General features: G+C 29.8%; 2 protein-coding genes across 3 annotated transcripts in view; one reads left to right on the top strand and one right to left on the bottom strand.

Moving 5' to 3' along the window:
• LOC145248134 (uncharacterized) overlaps window positions 1-4,264 on the bottom strand; it is a 30,207-nt gene extending 25,943 nt beyond the window's left edge. Inside the window, exon 1 of one of the 2 annotated variants that reach the window (XM_080109988.1) lies at window positions 4,108-4,264. The gene's annotated coding sequence lies outside the window, so the exon portion shown is untranslated. Of the gene's footprint in view, window positions 1-1,514; window positions 1,545-4,107 lie in introns of those variants that run through there. The other variant, XM_080110068.1, reaches the window with a different exon arrangement.
• LOC145248065 (E3 ubiquitin-protein ligase RNF10-like) overlaps window positions 4,243-17,589 on the top strand; it is a 58,509-nt gene continuing 45,162 nt past the window's right edge. Inside the window, exon 1 of the mRNA XM_080109870.1 lies at window positions 4,243-4,735. Coding sequence (XP_079965996.1) covers window positions 4,648-4,735 — 88 coding nt within the window. The 5' untranslated portion in view covers window positions 4,243-4,647. The remainder of the gene's footprint in view (window positions 4,736-17,589) is intronic.

Genomic DNA, 17,589 nt, shown 5'->3' with positions numbered 1-17,589 from the left:
ATGGCTTGATTTGTCTGGGATGCAAACTTACTTTCGTAATTTTGGAGGTGTGCCAAATATAGTTTTCGGGATCTTATTAGGAGAATAAAAATCTTTAAAAATGTCGGACCCTTAATTTAAGTCAAGGGAGATAAGTCAGTTTGTCATACTCAATTGATCACACAATTTTTCATTGTAAAAACATACTTATAGTGTGTTTTTACATGAAAAAAAAACTTGATAATTTGATAAATTCTATTTTTACTTGTAATTGTTTTTCTACTGAGTCATTTTTCGTAATATTTGGGATTTGTACTAATTTCAACATGACATCTAGCAGTGTCAGAAATTTCGTGAAAATAGTGAATAATTCCACCCCATCTTTCCAAGCTTATAACTCCTCGAAAAATGTAATTCAAGCCCTAATTTTTTTTTTCAATTAAAGGAGCAAGGACCAAGGTTTTATTAAAAAAAAAAAACAATGTGTTTTTTTTTTTAAAAAAAAAGGTTTTAAACTTCGGACTTTACAGGTAAATTTCTAAAAAAGCGATTTTTTTTTTTTGTTTTAAATTTGAATATATTATTTATTGACCTTTTCTCTTCAATTTGTGATATATAAAACTCCCCGACATAATTAATTATTTACTTTTTAATAGACATTTCAAAATGAGAGGCGTGAATTATTCGACCCCCTGTCTTTCCAAGCTTATAACTCCTCGAAAAATGTAATTCAAGCCCTAATTATTTTTTCAATTAAAGGAGCAAGGACCAAGGTTTCATTAAAAAAAAAAAAAAGACAAAAAAAGACAAAAAAAAAACATGTTCTTATAAAATAAGATTTTAAACTTCGGACTTTACAGGTAAATTTCTAAAAAAGCGATTTTTTTTTTTGTTTTAAATTTGAATATATTATTTATTGACCTTTTCTCTTCAATTTGTGATATATAAAACTCCCCGACATAAATTAATTATTTACTTTTTAATAGACATTTCAAAATGGGTGACACATGGGGGGGGGGGTCGCGTGAATTTAAAAAAAAACGTTTGTCTAAAATATTATATTCGGTTTATTGGAAAGAACATAAAATTTCACATTGACCCTGAAAATATCGTAAAAATAGAATCAATAGAAAAATTTTGATAGATTTTTAAAGTTTAAAAATTGAAAAATATTGAGTTCGGAAAATTCATTACTGTTTTTAAAAAAAAAAAAAAAAATTTCTATTACTTTTAAAACAACTGTAATAGTTTATTTTGGAAGTATAATCCATAAAGAAAATAAACAACCCACTTTTAACAGAGAAATTACGAGATTTTTATATTGTATTCGCAGTTTCGTGTTAGGGGTGTCAAAAATTCCTACAAAAATTCTGATACTGCTACATGTTCACACGTAATAATGTTTTCACCTGAAATGCATTGGTTTAAAAGATCACCAATCTACACAAGCATTAAAATCTGACATGCAATAAAGGGATGAATGCATGTACAATGTAAAAATCCGTACTTAGTACAAAAATAGGGCATTTTTTTACTATAAACAACAAAAAGTGGCCAAAAAACAAGTATATAACAAATAAACATTACCAAATCTACCTAGCTGGATAAGTTTTTAGTGTTTTAACTTATTTTAAAGCGTTTGAAAGTAGTGTCAAGTGTTACGTGAGAACAAGAAAAATGTCCGACATAAGAGAAGTACATCTTTGTAATTTGGCTAATCACTCAAAAATAGAAAATTAGACAAAATATTGATATAACTCCACACAATAAATGTCATGGTAACATTTATTGGGTGATTTTATAGTTGATACTACTTATTTTTCGAACTGAATAAACGCTTTAAAATAAGTTAAAACACCAAAATCTCCTCTAGCTTGGTAACATTTATTTGTTATATATTTGTTGGTACTCCTTGGGCGTTGAGTTCCATGGCGACCAGCATAAAAAAAACACGCGTCGCTCCCTTCCTGACGCAAGCGGCAAGCGCACGTCACGTTACACTTTTTTATTTACTGATGTTGCGTTGCCGTAGTAACTAAACGATTATCTGCCACATTAATTGTTTATTCTGAAAAAAAAGTTTCTCTTTATGAATATTAAAAGTTACTAAACATTTATTAATAATGTCTCATTTTTACAGACATTTGTTTTTAAATTTCTTTTTAAATGACTTTTATCGACTTTTTTTAGTAGCATTTGCGGATGGGTATACTGACATTTTTATCAACTTTCTTTTTTTTAATAGCATTTGCGGATGAGTAAAAAACGAAAAAAAAAAGTAACTAAATCATTTACTGATAATTTCTCACTTTTACAAATATTTTTAACAAATAAATGTTATCAAAGTCAAGATACCGAGAAATTGTCAGTAAATGGTTGTTATTTTTTTCGTTTTTTACCCATCCGCAAATACTATTAAAAAAAAGTCGATAAAGTCGTCATTTAAAAAGAAATTAAAATAGCAAATGTCAGCATACCCATCCGCAAATGCTATTAAAAAAAAGTCGATAAAAGTCATTTAAAAAGAAATTTAAAAAGAAATGTCTGTAAAAGTGAGACATTAATAAATGTTTAGTAACTTTTTTTCTTTTAATATTCATAAAGAGTAAAACTTTTTTCAAAATAAATACCCTAATGGGGTTTGTATTACTGTACACATAGATTCGAAAAAGTTGTCAAAAAACAAATATATAACAAATAAATGTTATCAAAGGCAAGATAAATTACTTTTCTACCAAACTGGATATAATTTTCGTGTTTTTATTCAATTTAACGTGTTTATTCAACTCGAAAAGCATACAGTGTTTACCGATATATTGGAGAATTCAAAATGGCGGCCGACTGTCTCTTTAACACGGTAAGTTCGGAAAAAGGTGTAATAAATAATAAACTAGACAAAATACTATTAAAAAACTATCGAATATATGTCAAGTTATGTCACGGTAACATATATTGAGCAAATTTCTGACAGTATTTTGTCTAGTTTATTATTTATTACACCTTTTTCCGAACTTACCGTGTTAAAGAGAGAGTCGGCCGCCATTTTGAGTTTTCCAATATATCGGTAAACACTGTATGCTTTTCGAGCTGAATAAACATGTTAAATTGAATAAAAACACGAAAATTATATCCAGTTTGGTAGAAAAGTAACTTATCTTGCCTTTGATAACATTTATTTGTTATATATTTGTTTTTTGACAACTTTTTCGAATCTATAATACAAACCCTAAATAATGTGACAAATAATCGTTTAGTTACTACGACAACGTCAGTAAATAAATTAAAAAAAAATGTTACGTGCGCTTTTGCGTCAGGAAGGGAGCGACGCGTGTTTTTTTTTATACTGGTCACCATGGAACTCAACGTTCAAGGAGTACATATTTGTTTTTTTACTTTTTTGTTCTGTTGTCTATCGTAAAAAATTCCCCCAAAAAGTAAAAATTGTAGAATTTACAGGGGGGGGGGACACTCGACAACGTCTGCCGTTTACCCACCACGCTAGATAAAAAATAAACATGAGCGTTTATCAATACAATTCCTAAAATAATTTTTTGTTTAAGTTAACAGTACAAAAACAACTTTAGCGTTTTGGGTCAATATGTGCGCTAAGGTACAAACGAATATCACATTTAAAATTATCGCTGATAAGTAGTTTTTATGATATTAAGACCTTTATTATCTTGTTTTCACTGGTGGCCATGTTTGTTTTCGCGTGCGCGCATGCAATTTTAAATTTAAAACAGACCTGAATACCCCTAAAAATCTACTTTGTAAAGGCAAGTCGGTACTCTATCGCACAAAAACGAAAAACACAATATTATTAACTTTGGTCAATAGATTTTAATTTTAACCATAAATAATTCGCCAAGTTAAATATTTCAAAACCACTTTCTAATGTTGAGGGAGACAATATTCTAAAAACACACACACACACACACACACACACACACACACAAAGATTTATTTTGCAGAAATTATCCTTTTTACGGAAACGGAAAATAAATTGTATAACCAATATTTATTGTTACTTATGCGTTTGTATGGATGAACGCAAAAATTTGAATACTTAATTTGTATTCAAACGAATTATATTATATCAAATAATTAATTAAAATCGATTAAACTTACGTTTTCCAGCTTTTTGTTTTATTGCTTTTTTTTCTTTAAAGATCGACGACGACGACGACGTCGTTTTTTTAGATTTAAAAATTTAAATTTGGCGGAGTTTGACGAAATCTCGTTTTTTCACGTTACGAAAAAAATAAACGAGAGTTGGTGAAAAGAGACGAGAATTGGACAGACAGGGCGCATGGTCGCCATTAGTAGTGTTAGTTACTGCGGTCTTCCGATCGCCATTTGGGGCGTTTACTAACGACCAGCAAAGGTTTTGGGGGACAGAATCACCCCCAAGTGAGGGATTCTTTACTTCTTCCTTCAACTAAATCATCTTACTGACTTGTAACTCAACTGAGATACATTTCTTTTTCATCTTTTTTGTCTGTTTCAAGATGGATCTTTGAAAAATGGTGTCTTTACGAGGAAGCAAGTCTAAAAAATTCTCTGTTGAAGGAGGAGGGTCTTTGGCCCGACTTGCCGGAGGTGTCGGACCCTCCTTGGCCAAGCCAGGAGATCACCTAGCCGACCCCTTGTCCGTAATAGTGACAGTAGATGTTAGACGAAGGGAATATGGAAAAGAAACCAATCAACCGACATTCTCCGGTCCCCGTGAAGACCAACACAGGAGATAAGAAGACAGGTAACGATTTCATTTGTTTTGGTGCACTTTTTCACACACGCATATCCGTCCTCGATTTTTAATTGCGCTACCGTTCGATATAAAATTAAACAAACTTGCGTCATAATAAAAAAAAAAAAAAAAAAACGATTTATTTACATGTTTTCGGTTTTTCAGCTTTTAAGATGGCTGCCATTTAAAACATTATCTTAACTAAAATTAATTCTAGTTTTTATAACAGTACGGTTCAATTAATAATTTAATAACAAAACAATACCGGGCAAACCTGAACGAGAATAATCACCCCCTATAATTTTTATAGTATGTTTTAGTATGTAGTATAGTTTTCCAGTTTGGGTGTTTATTCCGAAAGCCGTTCTTAACATGGGGGGATTGGGGTTGTTTATCCTTTGCTGGGTTAGGCCGTAAAAAAAAAAAAAAAAAAAAAAAAAAAAAAGCTGCAGAATACCGATCAAAATTATAAGAGGGGGGGGGGTGATTCTCGTTTACGTCCGCCCAATTCCGTATGTTAGGTAATTTTTGTTTTCTTTGCAGTTAAATTTATTAGTGGTTTTTGTTGTGTTGATGCAAATACCGTAGTCACACGGTCTATAAATCCGATTTTATTTAGTTTAGAAGCACAGTTGAACTATACTATACTTTAATTCTGTCCAGAAATTACTTTGTAATTGACCACTCAAAGGCTTCAAAATCATTTTCGAATTTCTCGTGGTTACAAAGACAGCGCGGCGCGGCGCCGCGGCGGCCAATTTTTTTTTTTTTTTTTTTTTTTTTTTTTCATATAAATAAATATACTAATGATGAAATGCAAAATGAACGTCACTGCTTAGTGCTTACGTCGTACACTTCGACATTCTAATGTGTATTTGAAATCTGTAATTGACGGATAGCAAGCAATTTCTAGGTAAAACTGAAGTTTATAGGCAATAGTTGAGTAGTACGGTTCATTTCAACTGTGGTCATAAATCAGATAGCAGTAGAGCTATTATACTAAGCGTTTCTTAAATTTGGTGCTTATGCACTTGTTACTGTGTTATTTATTTATTTTTTATTTTTGGTGTTAATGCAGAGAATGATCCGCGCTATTTTTTAAATTGTATTTTCACGTTTAATTAAAGTTGTGTTTTTTTTTTTGTTTTTTATTCAATTGTAAGGTTAAAGTACAGAATTGGTACAAAACGCCCCCCCCATCCCCATGTTAACATGGCTTTTAAATATTATTTCAGCACGGATCACTCTCTGCATGAGTACCTTTTTTTTTTTTTTTATTTAAATTCGAGTATTACAATATCTTTTCAATTGTAATGTGAAATTGCAAAATAGTTACAAAACAGTAAAAAAAAAAAACAAACTTATAATGGCTTTCTAAATGTTATTTTTAATTTTTCTAATACATCGGTAAACACTGTTTTTCTAGCTGAAGAAACATTTTACATTAAATAAAAACACTAAAAAATATCCAGTTAGGTAAAAAAAAGTAACTAATCTTGCCTTTGATAACATTTACTTGTTATATAAATTTTTTTTTTTTTTTTTTTTTTTTTTTCGAATCTGTATATCAATACAAACACAAATTTGCCAGATATTAAGCAATCTAAAACTATTAGTGCCTCAGAGTATTATAAACACCTCCAACCTCCACCTGGTAAGAACGACTTTCGGAATAAACACGCCCCCAACCTCGAAAGCCGTTCTTAACATGAGGTTGGAATGTTTATTCCAAAAGCCCTTAATATGGTGTTGGTGTGATTATACTACGTTGGGGCAAGTCGTAAAAAAATACCGAAAATTTAAATGCGATATTCATTTTCACTTTTCAGCATATCCGAAAACCTATTAGTCATTTTAAAGGCGATACCGTGTAGGTTTTAACGTCCCAAATTCAGCTTTCAATTAGATACCCTTCTGCTACTTCCTTTTCTAGATCATGATCAGTGTCTACTATTCTTCGTTCAAAGTACAAGTATTAGTTTATAGGTAAAAATAAAGTGTTAATTTGGAGTACTTATGCAGAATACGGATCGTGCTGAAATATTTCGAACGCCATTATAAACATGGGGAGGGCTTTTTGTAACTATCCTGTACTTTCATCTAATTTAATCAACGTAACAATTGAATTTAGCTTGAAAATCCTACCTCAAAAAAAAAAAAAAAAAAAAATAGCACGATCTTTATTCTGCATAAGGACCTCATTTAGTGTACCCGAAACGGCATTTATTGGAGGAACCACTAGTCTAGGTAAAAAGATAACTCTATGAATAGTTTGGATTATTCGGACTAATATTCTCATCTTGGTTATTATATTGACAACCTTCCGACTTTCTTCAGGTACCACTTTTAAAACTTGAACTTGTGAAACTCTGTTCAACTTTTTAACTTCGAGGTCACATTGACCGAAATGTGAATATGACAACAAAGATGAAAATTATAGTTTGATACAAATCATGTAAAATAAGTTTGTTTCCACAGAATTTGAATCGAATCAAACCGACTTTTGTCGAACCCAAACTTAAAACTTTGGGTTAGGGTTTAAAAACGATAATTCTGTTCAGATTCAGTAGAAATATAAAAATTTTGAAAAATAATATCCGTAAAATAAAAATAATCTCAGCTGTATTTTTTTCTGTTCGTGTCTGTCACGTCATATATATATATAATCTTCAAAGCTGAATATTTCGAAAGGTAAATTGTATTTGCTTTTGTTTTATAAATATAGTCACAAAAATTCTAATCGGATTTATAATTTTCATGAACAATTTTTTTCTGAAAAATTGTATTCTTTAATGTTTTTGCTTTTTATTTATTTATTTTTTTTAGTTCGACTTGTTACGTCATTCATGTCATTGACCCAAATTCTTCTTCTTGATAAGTTAGCAATACAACCGTTTTCCTTTCTGGGACTGAGATTAGTGATTCCAGTTACCTATTCCCTCGTCTTAAAGTTATATTTTGACTAATTACTTTGCTACAGTCTTTTTTTTTTTTTTTTTTTCTTAAACCTGTTATTAGCAACAACGTATACTTTGTCCACCGTTGTACGCCATTTTTTTTTCTTTCTCAGCTGAACGTTATATTTCATTTTGTTTATCTCAAGATGGTTGTAGGCTGTAAAAATTATCCTCTACAAATTTGTAAATGTTCAATTTTATGCTTAACAAATAGAGAAAATTATAATGTTTGCGAAATGAAATATTTTTTAAAGAAATAACAAGTCGACGCCTTCTCATTTTAGTTTGTTGATATTAAAAAAAAAAAAAATTAAGTCTGTTTACGTTTGTTTTTAAACCCAGGTTTTTTTTTTTTAAATCTTTTTTCTTTTTTTTTTTTTTTTAAATCTTTTTTCTTTTTTTTTTTTTTAAATCTTTTTTCTTTTTTTTTTTTTTAAATCTTTTTTCTTTTTTTTTTTTTAAATCTTTTTTCTTTTTTTTTTTTAAATCTTTTTTCTTTTTTTTTTTTTAAATCTTTTTTCTTTTTAAATCTTTTTTCTTTTTTTTTTTTAAGTACTTATGCAGAACACAGATCGTGCTGAAATAATGACGTTATTTAGAAACCCATTCTTACATTGCGATGTGGTATAACTATTCTGTACTTTCACCTAACAATTTAATAAACAAGATATTAAATTTATCAAAAACTTCTAAAAAAAATGGCCCATTTATGTATTTTTGGCTGTTTTTAATATTAATCAATAAAAATCGGGGGTTTGTATTACTGTACACATAGATTCGAAAAAGTTGTCAAAAAACAAATATATAACAAATAAATGTTATCAAAGGCAAGATAAGTTACTTTTCTACCTAACTGGATATATTTTTTGTGTTTTTATTCAGTGTAACATGTTTATTCAGCTCGAAAAACATGCAGTGTTTACCGATGTAATATGTATTGGAAAATTCAAAATGGCGCCCGACTGTCTGTTTAACACGGTAAGTTTGGGAAAAAATGTTATAAATAATAAACTAGACAAAATACTATTAAAAAACAACCGAATATATGTCAACTTATGTCACGGTAACATATATTGAACGAATTTCTAACAGTATTTTGTCTAGTTTATTATTTATAATACCTTTTCCCAAACTTCCCCTCTCCGAGAGAGAGTCAGCCGCCATTTTGAATTTCCAATACATCGGTAAACACTGCATGTTTTTCGAGCTGAATAAACATGTTACACTGAATAAAAACACAAAAAATATATCCAGTTAGGTAGAAAAGTAACTTATCTTGCCTTTGATAACATTTATTTGCTATATATTTGTTGTTTTGACAACTTATTCGAATCTATGTGTACAGTAATACAAACCCAAAATCGGTATTGAGTAATAGTAGTAGTAGTATGCTAATTTCGTTTTACTTTCAGTCAGTTTCCATTTTTACATAAAACTATTCTCTGAACACCAACAGTCCAACACCATTTTGTTTAAGTCGGAAAGTGACAATATTACGTCTTATTTTCTAGGTACGGACAAAAATGGGGGACCTAGTTTTGAAAGCCGATTTATTATAATTTTTTTGTAGGTTTCCGACTACTTTTTGATTGTATTTGAAAGATTAGAGACTAAAGTTAATTTCCTAAAGGAAAAAAAATATTTGTACACGTGAAAAAAACAAAAAAAAACAAAAAAAAAAAACAAGTTTTGAAAAATGTTTTCACGGCGAACTACCCAATTCAGTTAAATTTTGAAGTTAAATAAATTCATTGTAAAAAATCCTTTAAAAGATAAATATTAGTTTTCTAGGTCTATTTCAAAGATAATTAGTAAAGTCCTAAGATATTATTTAAATAAATAAATAAAACGCCTTGTTTGTGCAACCGAGTGATTCTCAGATTCTGCCGTTCGCAAAACGCGACAAACTAAAATTTTGTAAACACGAAAATTACGAAGGCCCAAAATTTCAGGCAGTCGAAAGACTGTGAAATGACGTCATGTAATTAAAAGGAGGAAGTTTCCCCCCAGTCGCGCATCATCCGTACATTCCTTTTTTGAACATTTGTATTAATTTTTGAATTTTTTAATTATTTTTCTATGTTCCTATTTAAAAATTTTTTTCTTAATTATTGTTCAATATTATATAAAATGTTACGCCGAAAGTTTCACATTCGTGCTAGCAAGGAAATTGAAATCTTGCGTATAAAAATTATGCGAAACCCGTAATTAAAAAAAAAAAAAAAAAAAAAAAAAAAAAAGGTAGAAATATTTTTTACAATTATATTTTTTTTTTTTTTGTGAAAATATTAAATAAACAATGCGGTAGTTCGAGAAATTCATTTTTCTTCGAGTTATATAGAATTCATTAATACGGATTTAGGGGCTTTTTTCGTGGTGTTCCTATAAAAATTATGATGCTTTGTTTATATAAAAAAAGGAAAAATAAAGTCTTGAATTTTTTTATTTACTACTGAAAACTATAAGGTTAGTAAAGGTATTTTTTGTTTACACAAAATAATACATTTCCACTCGGATTTAAATAAAAAATAATTAGTTTATTATATTGCGATCATCATTTGATAAATACTGAAAATTTCATTAAAATCGGTTAATTTCCTGATTTTTGGTGTTTTTTTTTGTTTTTTTTAGTAAAGGGAGGGGTCAAAATGTTTATACATTTTGAGCATCGGCATTCATTTTGCCCGTACCTATTATTTATTGTTCTAAAATAGTATTCGACTGACCGAAGCAAAGCATGATATTGACATTATATGATGAGAAATGTAATTAAAATTAATGTAAGATACCATGTCAAAATGACATGATTTAGACTTCTCTATATCAATTAAGTTGTTGGTAAAAAGTACAATGGTACGTGCAAAAAATGCTGTTAGATTATAGGGCCGATTAGTTATAAAAACAGGTTTATAATTTTTTAAAAAACAAGTTTATGATTACTTCTTGATTGTGTTTGAAGGATAATTTCCAGGTAATCTCTTAAGAGAAAAAAAAGTTTATAACTGAAAAATGTTACCATGGCGGCTAAGAAAACGCAAAAATGCAGCTAAATTTGAAGTTTAAATTTAGGCACCGCCAAAACTGGGGGCAGGTCAGTACTTTTTGACGGACAGTCTTTTTAAAAATCTACTAAAAATCAGGTAATTATCCGATCAATACGAAATTTTCAGCGATTATTAGGAGAAGAATGAACTTTATAACAGTGTACTTATTTTTTATAAACGATATTTATATTTTTTTTCTTACACCCCCCCCCCCTGTTTTGAAGTGGGAACAAATATGCTTAAAATAATCATCTGAAACTGAACACAAGATATTGTGTTGTTGTAAGGAACAGAATTATAGATTAAAAAAAAAAAAAATTGTTTGCATACCATATTTTGACGTCTGAATATCAGAACTTCGATTGTGTTTAATTATCCCGCTTTTGAGTTTTGAAGTGTGAAATTGGGTGAATATGTTAAGTAAAATAATTAATTTAAGTTAAGCAAAACAAAAAAAAAATTTTTTTAATATTTATACGAAAAAATCCATTTTAAAATTTTTGATAAATAAATTAACAATTTTTTTTTTTTAGCGAGCCGAATAATGCATGACCATTATTAAACAGGGCATGCTTTGAATAATCGATACAAAAAAAAAATTCGATAAATATTGTGCCCTTTGTGTTAAAAATAGCATCATTTTTTTTTCGATCCCGTTTGAAAACGTTTGCCGCCTTTCGACTATGGTGGACCAAACGCGCTGAAATAATTTTTTTTTATTCTGCTTTAAATTGCCCCCCACCCCATTTTGGGGAGCCTGACCCGCACACATTAAAAACCAAACTCATACAAATGGTCACCCATCTGGTACTGGCCAGCCTCAGCTTAATAATACATTGAAATTTTCGTCACTGAAAAATAAGTTTTTTTGACCTGTTTGGTCTTCCATAGTTTTCTTCTTATCAAACGCAAACGTAAACAGTGTCGATCTAGACTCTAGATCGACGCGAAATAACTGGTTACCTATATGAATAAGTGGAATTATTTGAAATCCAGGTACTTATATTATAATATTTTTGCATATTCTCTTAGAAAATCATCCTAAATCTTAGTTAGACAATAAATAAATAAATTATTTCAAAAACCTTTCTTTTTTTTTAAATATTTATGTACGTTTTTTGTGCAAGACAAAAAATGTCAATTGTTAACTTTTGGGGAAAATTTAACATTTTAAAATTTAATTAAAAATAGTAGAAAAAGTTTTACAGTATTCTGTTTTCTATATGATAAAATTCAGGGTTTTATCTTTCTGGAAAAAAAAAGTTACTCAGAAATAATGGATTTTAATAAATGTAATTTCGTTTTAAAAAACAACAACAACAACAACTTGATTTTGCGGCCATTTTTGGCGGTGCCTATTTAAATTCATTGAATGATTTCTGCAACTAATTCAAAGATAATTAGTAAATTAAGATTTTCAGATACTAAAAAAAGAAATGCTTTTCTTATTTTTTTTTTTGTGTTAATAAAAATTAGCAAGAGTTTAGTAGCACAAACTGACGTTTGGTCAGTCACAAGATCATGGCCATGCAGAATTTCTATGGAAATCCAAAATGTAAAAAGTTTCATTTTATTTTTGAATTCATAGAAAAATTGGGTCAATTTTTACGACGTGCCCCAGCGTATTATAAGCATCCCAACTTCCTCATGTTAGGAACAGCTTTCGGAATACCCCCCCAAATCTCGAAAGCCGTTCTTAACATGGGAAGGTTGGGAGGGAGGTTATTCTGAAAGCCGTTAACATGGGGGTTTATGGTGTTTATAATACATTGGGGCACGTCGTAAAAATTGACCAAAAATTGTAACATTATACCTTAATTTCTGTAATTTTGAAGATTATAAAAAAGTTAATCATGATGATCATGATCTAAAAAATTTAATACCCTTATTTTGTTATAATAAAAAATGCTTATTTAATTAGAATATTTTTCAATGTATATAGTTAAAATTTTATTTTTATCTATAACTAGCAGGGTACCCAGTGTTGCTCGGGTGTTTGGAAGCGTGTTTGGGGGGGGGTAGATAAAAAAAGAAAAGGTTTTGGTAGGAAGGTAGACTCGAAAACAAATTTAAAAAAAAAAAAACAAACAAAAAAAAACAGCAAAAAAAGTTTTTGGGGGAGGTAGGCTGGAACCCGAGGACCACGCCTTAGTTTCACACCAGTTTCGCTTTTATAAAAAAAAGCCGAATCAACAAAAGACTGACCGAAATAGCAAGAATCGTGTAAAAGTTGCCATAAATACATCTAACAGCGACGCGCGTTCGCAATTCATACATATTATGATCTACAGGGTATATAAAGTTCTGAGCGATAGTAATCCCCCCTCCCCCCGAAAAAAAAGCCTTTCTTGGACATACAAAAACTCTTGCGCGTTTTGTTTGCCTTTTTGATACATACTAGTGGAGGTACTTGGCATAGCCCGGTTGTTTTTAGGTGTGTGTGTGTGTGTTGGGGGGAGGGGGTAAAGCAGAACAAAAAGGAAACTTAACCCTGTTTAATATTAAAAAAACGATGTTAAATTATAAAAAAATAAAACAAAAAAAATAGCGATTTTTAAAAATGGTAAAAAGAATCTTTTGTAGCCGCAAAAGAAAAAGGGGGGGGGGCAGATAGGCTCGAATCCGGAGCCTTGAGGCCAATAGGCTGACGACATACACCTGTGCTATGGCAACGGGAGCAATGTTAAATTTAGCGATTAATGTGACTAAGTTTAAATTGAGGTCAAACATCACGCTATTCCGAAGTTAACTATTTCTGCAAGACAGTTTTTAAGTGCGTGTTTAAAGAGGTCAAATCCGCACTTAATTTTACTGTGGGATAGTTCTTTGGGTTTTTTTTTTTTTTTTTTTTTTTTTTATTAGAGGAGTGTCCAAATGAAAGCAATTGTCTGATATGACGATAAAACCGACATTGACCAAACATTCATTGCTTTCTGGACTTTCCTGGCCCGTAGGCCGAGAACTGTGCCTCAGTTTCGCTTTTATACAAAAAAGCTCCAGCAACACGAGAAGCCGAAATAGCAATTTTGAAAAGTCGACATAAATAAATATAGCAATGACGAGCGTTCGCAATTCGTACATATTATGATCTACAGGGTATACAAGAAGTTCTAAGCGATAGTCCACGAACCCCGGCAAAAAGTCTTTTTTGGAAATACAAAAACTTTTGCACGCGTTTTGCCTTTTATATATATACTAGCGGGGATACCCGGCGTTGCCCGGGTGTTTGGAGGTGTGTGTGGTGTTAAATAAAAAAAGAAACCGAGGGGGAGGGTGGTAAAGTTGGTAGGATCGAACCCGAAGCCTTGAGGCGAAGTTTGAAAATAAAATCGGCCAGCCAGAATGAGTTACTGAAAGATGTTTGAATTTATTTAAGTAAGAACCAAATTGACAGGTACGCACACGGAAGTCGTCGAGCTTTACGACGACGTCAATGACCAGGTTTGTTTGTTATAAGCGAAGTAAAAAAAGAAAACGTTAAAACTTAAGTGGGAGGGGGTAATCAAAACATCGAAAAAATAACACAAAAAAAACTAATGTAAGGCAAACGAACGATAAAAATGAACACGTGAAAAATGGCTTAAATAAGCCTGTTTCGATATTAAAATTTAAAAAAATCGGTGGGTACCCGGGTGTTTTGGGTGTGTGGTCGGGGGTGGATAAGCGAAGTATTAAAAAAAAAAAAAAAACACAGAAAAACGAACGTTACGTGAAAAATGGCTTAAATAACACTGGTTCAATATTTAAATTTAAAAAATCGAAAAAAAAAAGACATCTCGCACCACGATTCGAACCCAAAACGTTTAGATAATGAACCAACGCGCTAATCAACTGACCTAACGCGACTTACATGAAATTTAGTCAGTTTTTCAACTATTTAAAGTAAATCAGGTCATGACGTCATCTGGCGCATGCGTAGAACCGTTCGTCATCACGAGAAAATTAATATGGGTTAGAGATAGAAAAGAAATAGAGTAAAATATAAATTTGAATTTAAATTATAAATTTGGTTTAAGTACAATATTATACATGCATACATACACAAATATATACATGCATATATATGAAAAAAGACACATATACATATACATAGATATACAGATATATACATAAAAATATAGGTACAAATATTTACCTTTTAATTTTTCGTCTTTTGAAATCAGGAACTATGGTTAAAGTACTCATATAGATGTTTGCTATAGCTTTTCACCTTATCGAATGATGAATTTTCAAAAAGGACGCCCGTGCAATAATTTATTTCCGCTAGCATACTTTTGATTTAAAGACGCCACGGTTTATAATTCGAAAGAAATTGTAAATTAATGTTATTTGTATAATTACATAATGCAAGGGGGATAATTAGTCATTTTCTTTAATTAAAGGGTGCAAGGGGGATAATTTGTCTAACTTAATTTATTACAGAAAAAAAAAAAATTGTAATCTATTTTTACTAATAAGTAATTTTTAATGATTTAAGGTGGTTTATATTTATTAAATTTAAACCAACGTTTATGACTGCATGTGAAGATTAGTTCCTGTCTTGAACTTAATAGGGTGGTTGCATTTTTTATATCTTCATATTTCAAAATTTTTAGGGTCTCTTTTGTACATAGTGCACAGAATTTATCTCCTGGTTTATATGGTTTGCAAGATTCAATTACTCTCCATTTCAAGTTGAAAGAAATATTGCTATTTTTGAGTTGCCAAATATAGTTGGATAGAGTAGTTTTAATAATATTAATATATTAATTTTCTTATCAATTTTAAATCCAGACCTTTATTTTAATTTTTTCCAGATACATCTGCCTTACTTTTAATGCTAGGTTTATTTATGGTGTCTTTTAAATTTAATAAAAACCCTTCACAATTTGCTGATGAGGAAACCTTGTTTATTAAAAAACTATATGTAATAATTATTGTCCGTAACTTGATGTCTATCACAATAAAAACACTATTTTCCGAAACGATCGTACAAATAATTCATTTGTTGTTGTTCCTTCTTATGAAACGGATTTTTAATTTAATTATAATTTGATTGTTAAATTTTAAATTATCAATCACATTACTAAATATTAAATTAGCTCTAGGATATTTACCTATCGAGCTTATTATATATCTAAATTACGAGCACTTTTTCTTTCCTGTATTTTAATTAAACTAGTAATTTCACTATTACATTAAAATACACTCAGCTCTTTAGACTATTGTTCTAATCTCCTTTAAATTATATATATATATATATATATATATATATATATATATATATATATATATATATATATATATGAATGAAAATTTGCAATTTTGTACCTCGTCTTATATGCCGAAATATACGGTAATTTTCTTTTAAAAAAAAAATACTTGCACAATTTATGTAATTTTTGAAATGTTATGTTTTGATTTCATCCCTGGTATGCACATCATACAGATTTTTTCTTTTTTTTCTTTTTTTTTTCTTTTTTTCTTTTTTTCTTTTTTTCTTTTTTCTTTTTTCTTTTTTCTTTTTTTCTTTTTTCTTTTTTCTTTTTTTCTTTTTTCTTTTTTTCTTTTTTCTTTTTTTCTTTTTTTTTTTTTTTTTTAATATAGTGACAATTCTGGACCCCCCCCCCCCTTTTTTTTATTCTGTTGGATATAGTAATAAATTGTTAGTATTAAAGTTTATAGAAGTTGTCATTGTTAGTGGGGCAGATTGCTGAAACAATCTTTCACTTGGTGCTTGTATCACTAAGTGAAAGATTCTTATGAAATATTGAGATAACCTACTCCACTATTGTATTTTATCAAAATATCCCAAATAAGGCTATCTGGTAATTTTACATTATTCTGGATAAACATATATGAATATTTTGCAATCTCAGAAAGCAATTGTAGCTTTTACATTCCAAACCGAGTTGAAAAATATTGACTTTTATTTCAAAGGTGAAATGCCCAACATATCCATATTTATTTTATAACCTTTTCGCTTAATATTTCTATCATTTAAAAGATTTGGTAGATAAATAATGGTTCTAACCCTACTGAGCCAGGCAACATCTAAATTGGGAAAAGCCTAATATTTTCTATTAAAAAAACTTGCTCATGATCTTCAAGAATTTTTTTTCACCTTAGCCACCACATTATTGTACAGTAACAATCAATTATAGAACAATTCTACTGCATTTAGTATTAAGTTGATGTCCAATTATCGATTTCTTTTAACCCAATTTGAGCACAATACTTCTTGGCGTTTAATGCAGTGATCATGTAAAATGTCAGGCAGTATTGCAATTTTATTTTGGATATTGATTTTTTTTTTTTTTACCTCGGTTTTTGGTTTGGTTTTCATCTCTTATATTCTTTCTTAAGAAAGCTTGTCATTCTCTTATGTGATTAGTTATTTTAAACTATTCGGTATTACACAAATTTAAATTTGTCTCACTTATTTGTATATTTAAATTACATTTCTCTTTAATTTTTCAAACATTGAGTTGGTAAAAATGTTAGAAATTAGTGGTGGGACGATTAATCGGAATCGTTAATCGTAAGAATCGTGTATTTTGGGAGGTATCGGAATCGCATCGTTAAAAAATACCTTAATTTTCCGATTCCTTCATTACGATTCTTTTAGGCTGATGTTGAAAAAAAGAAAAAAAAATTCCTGATATTTCTAACCGCAAGAGAGAAATGTAGCATGTTATAAAAAAACCCCAAAGAAATTCATTATTAACAGGGCAATGCTTAGTGCCCCTCCCTTACAAGGTTCATTCATTCAGATCTATTGTAATCAAAACTACAAAAGAGTTAACTTGAAAAGAAGTATGCAGGGCTCTACATTGCAAGTAAAAATAAAAAAAAAAACGCTTATCTTTTTGGTGATTGTTTT

This window comes from Euprymna scolopes, chromosome 1 (assembly GCF_053919585.1).
Source record: "Euprymna scolopes isolate OS-2025 chromosome 1, ASM5391958v1, whole genome shotgun sequence".
Taxonomy (NCBI): domain Eukaryota; kingdom Metazoa; phylum Mollusca; class Cephalopoda; order Sepiida; family Sepiolidae; genus Euprymna; species Euprymna scolopes.
This window is presented reverse-complemented; position numbering and strand designations above follow the sequence as displayed.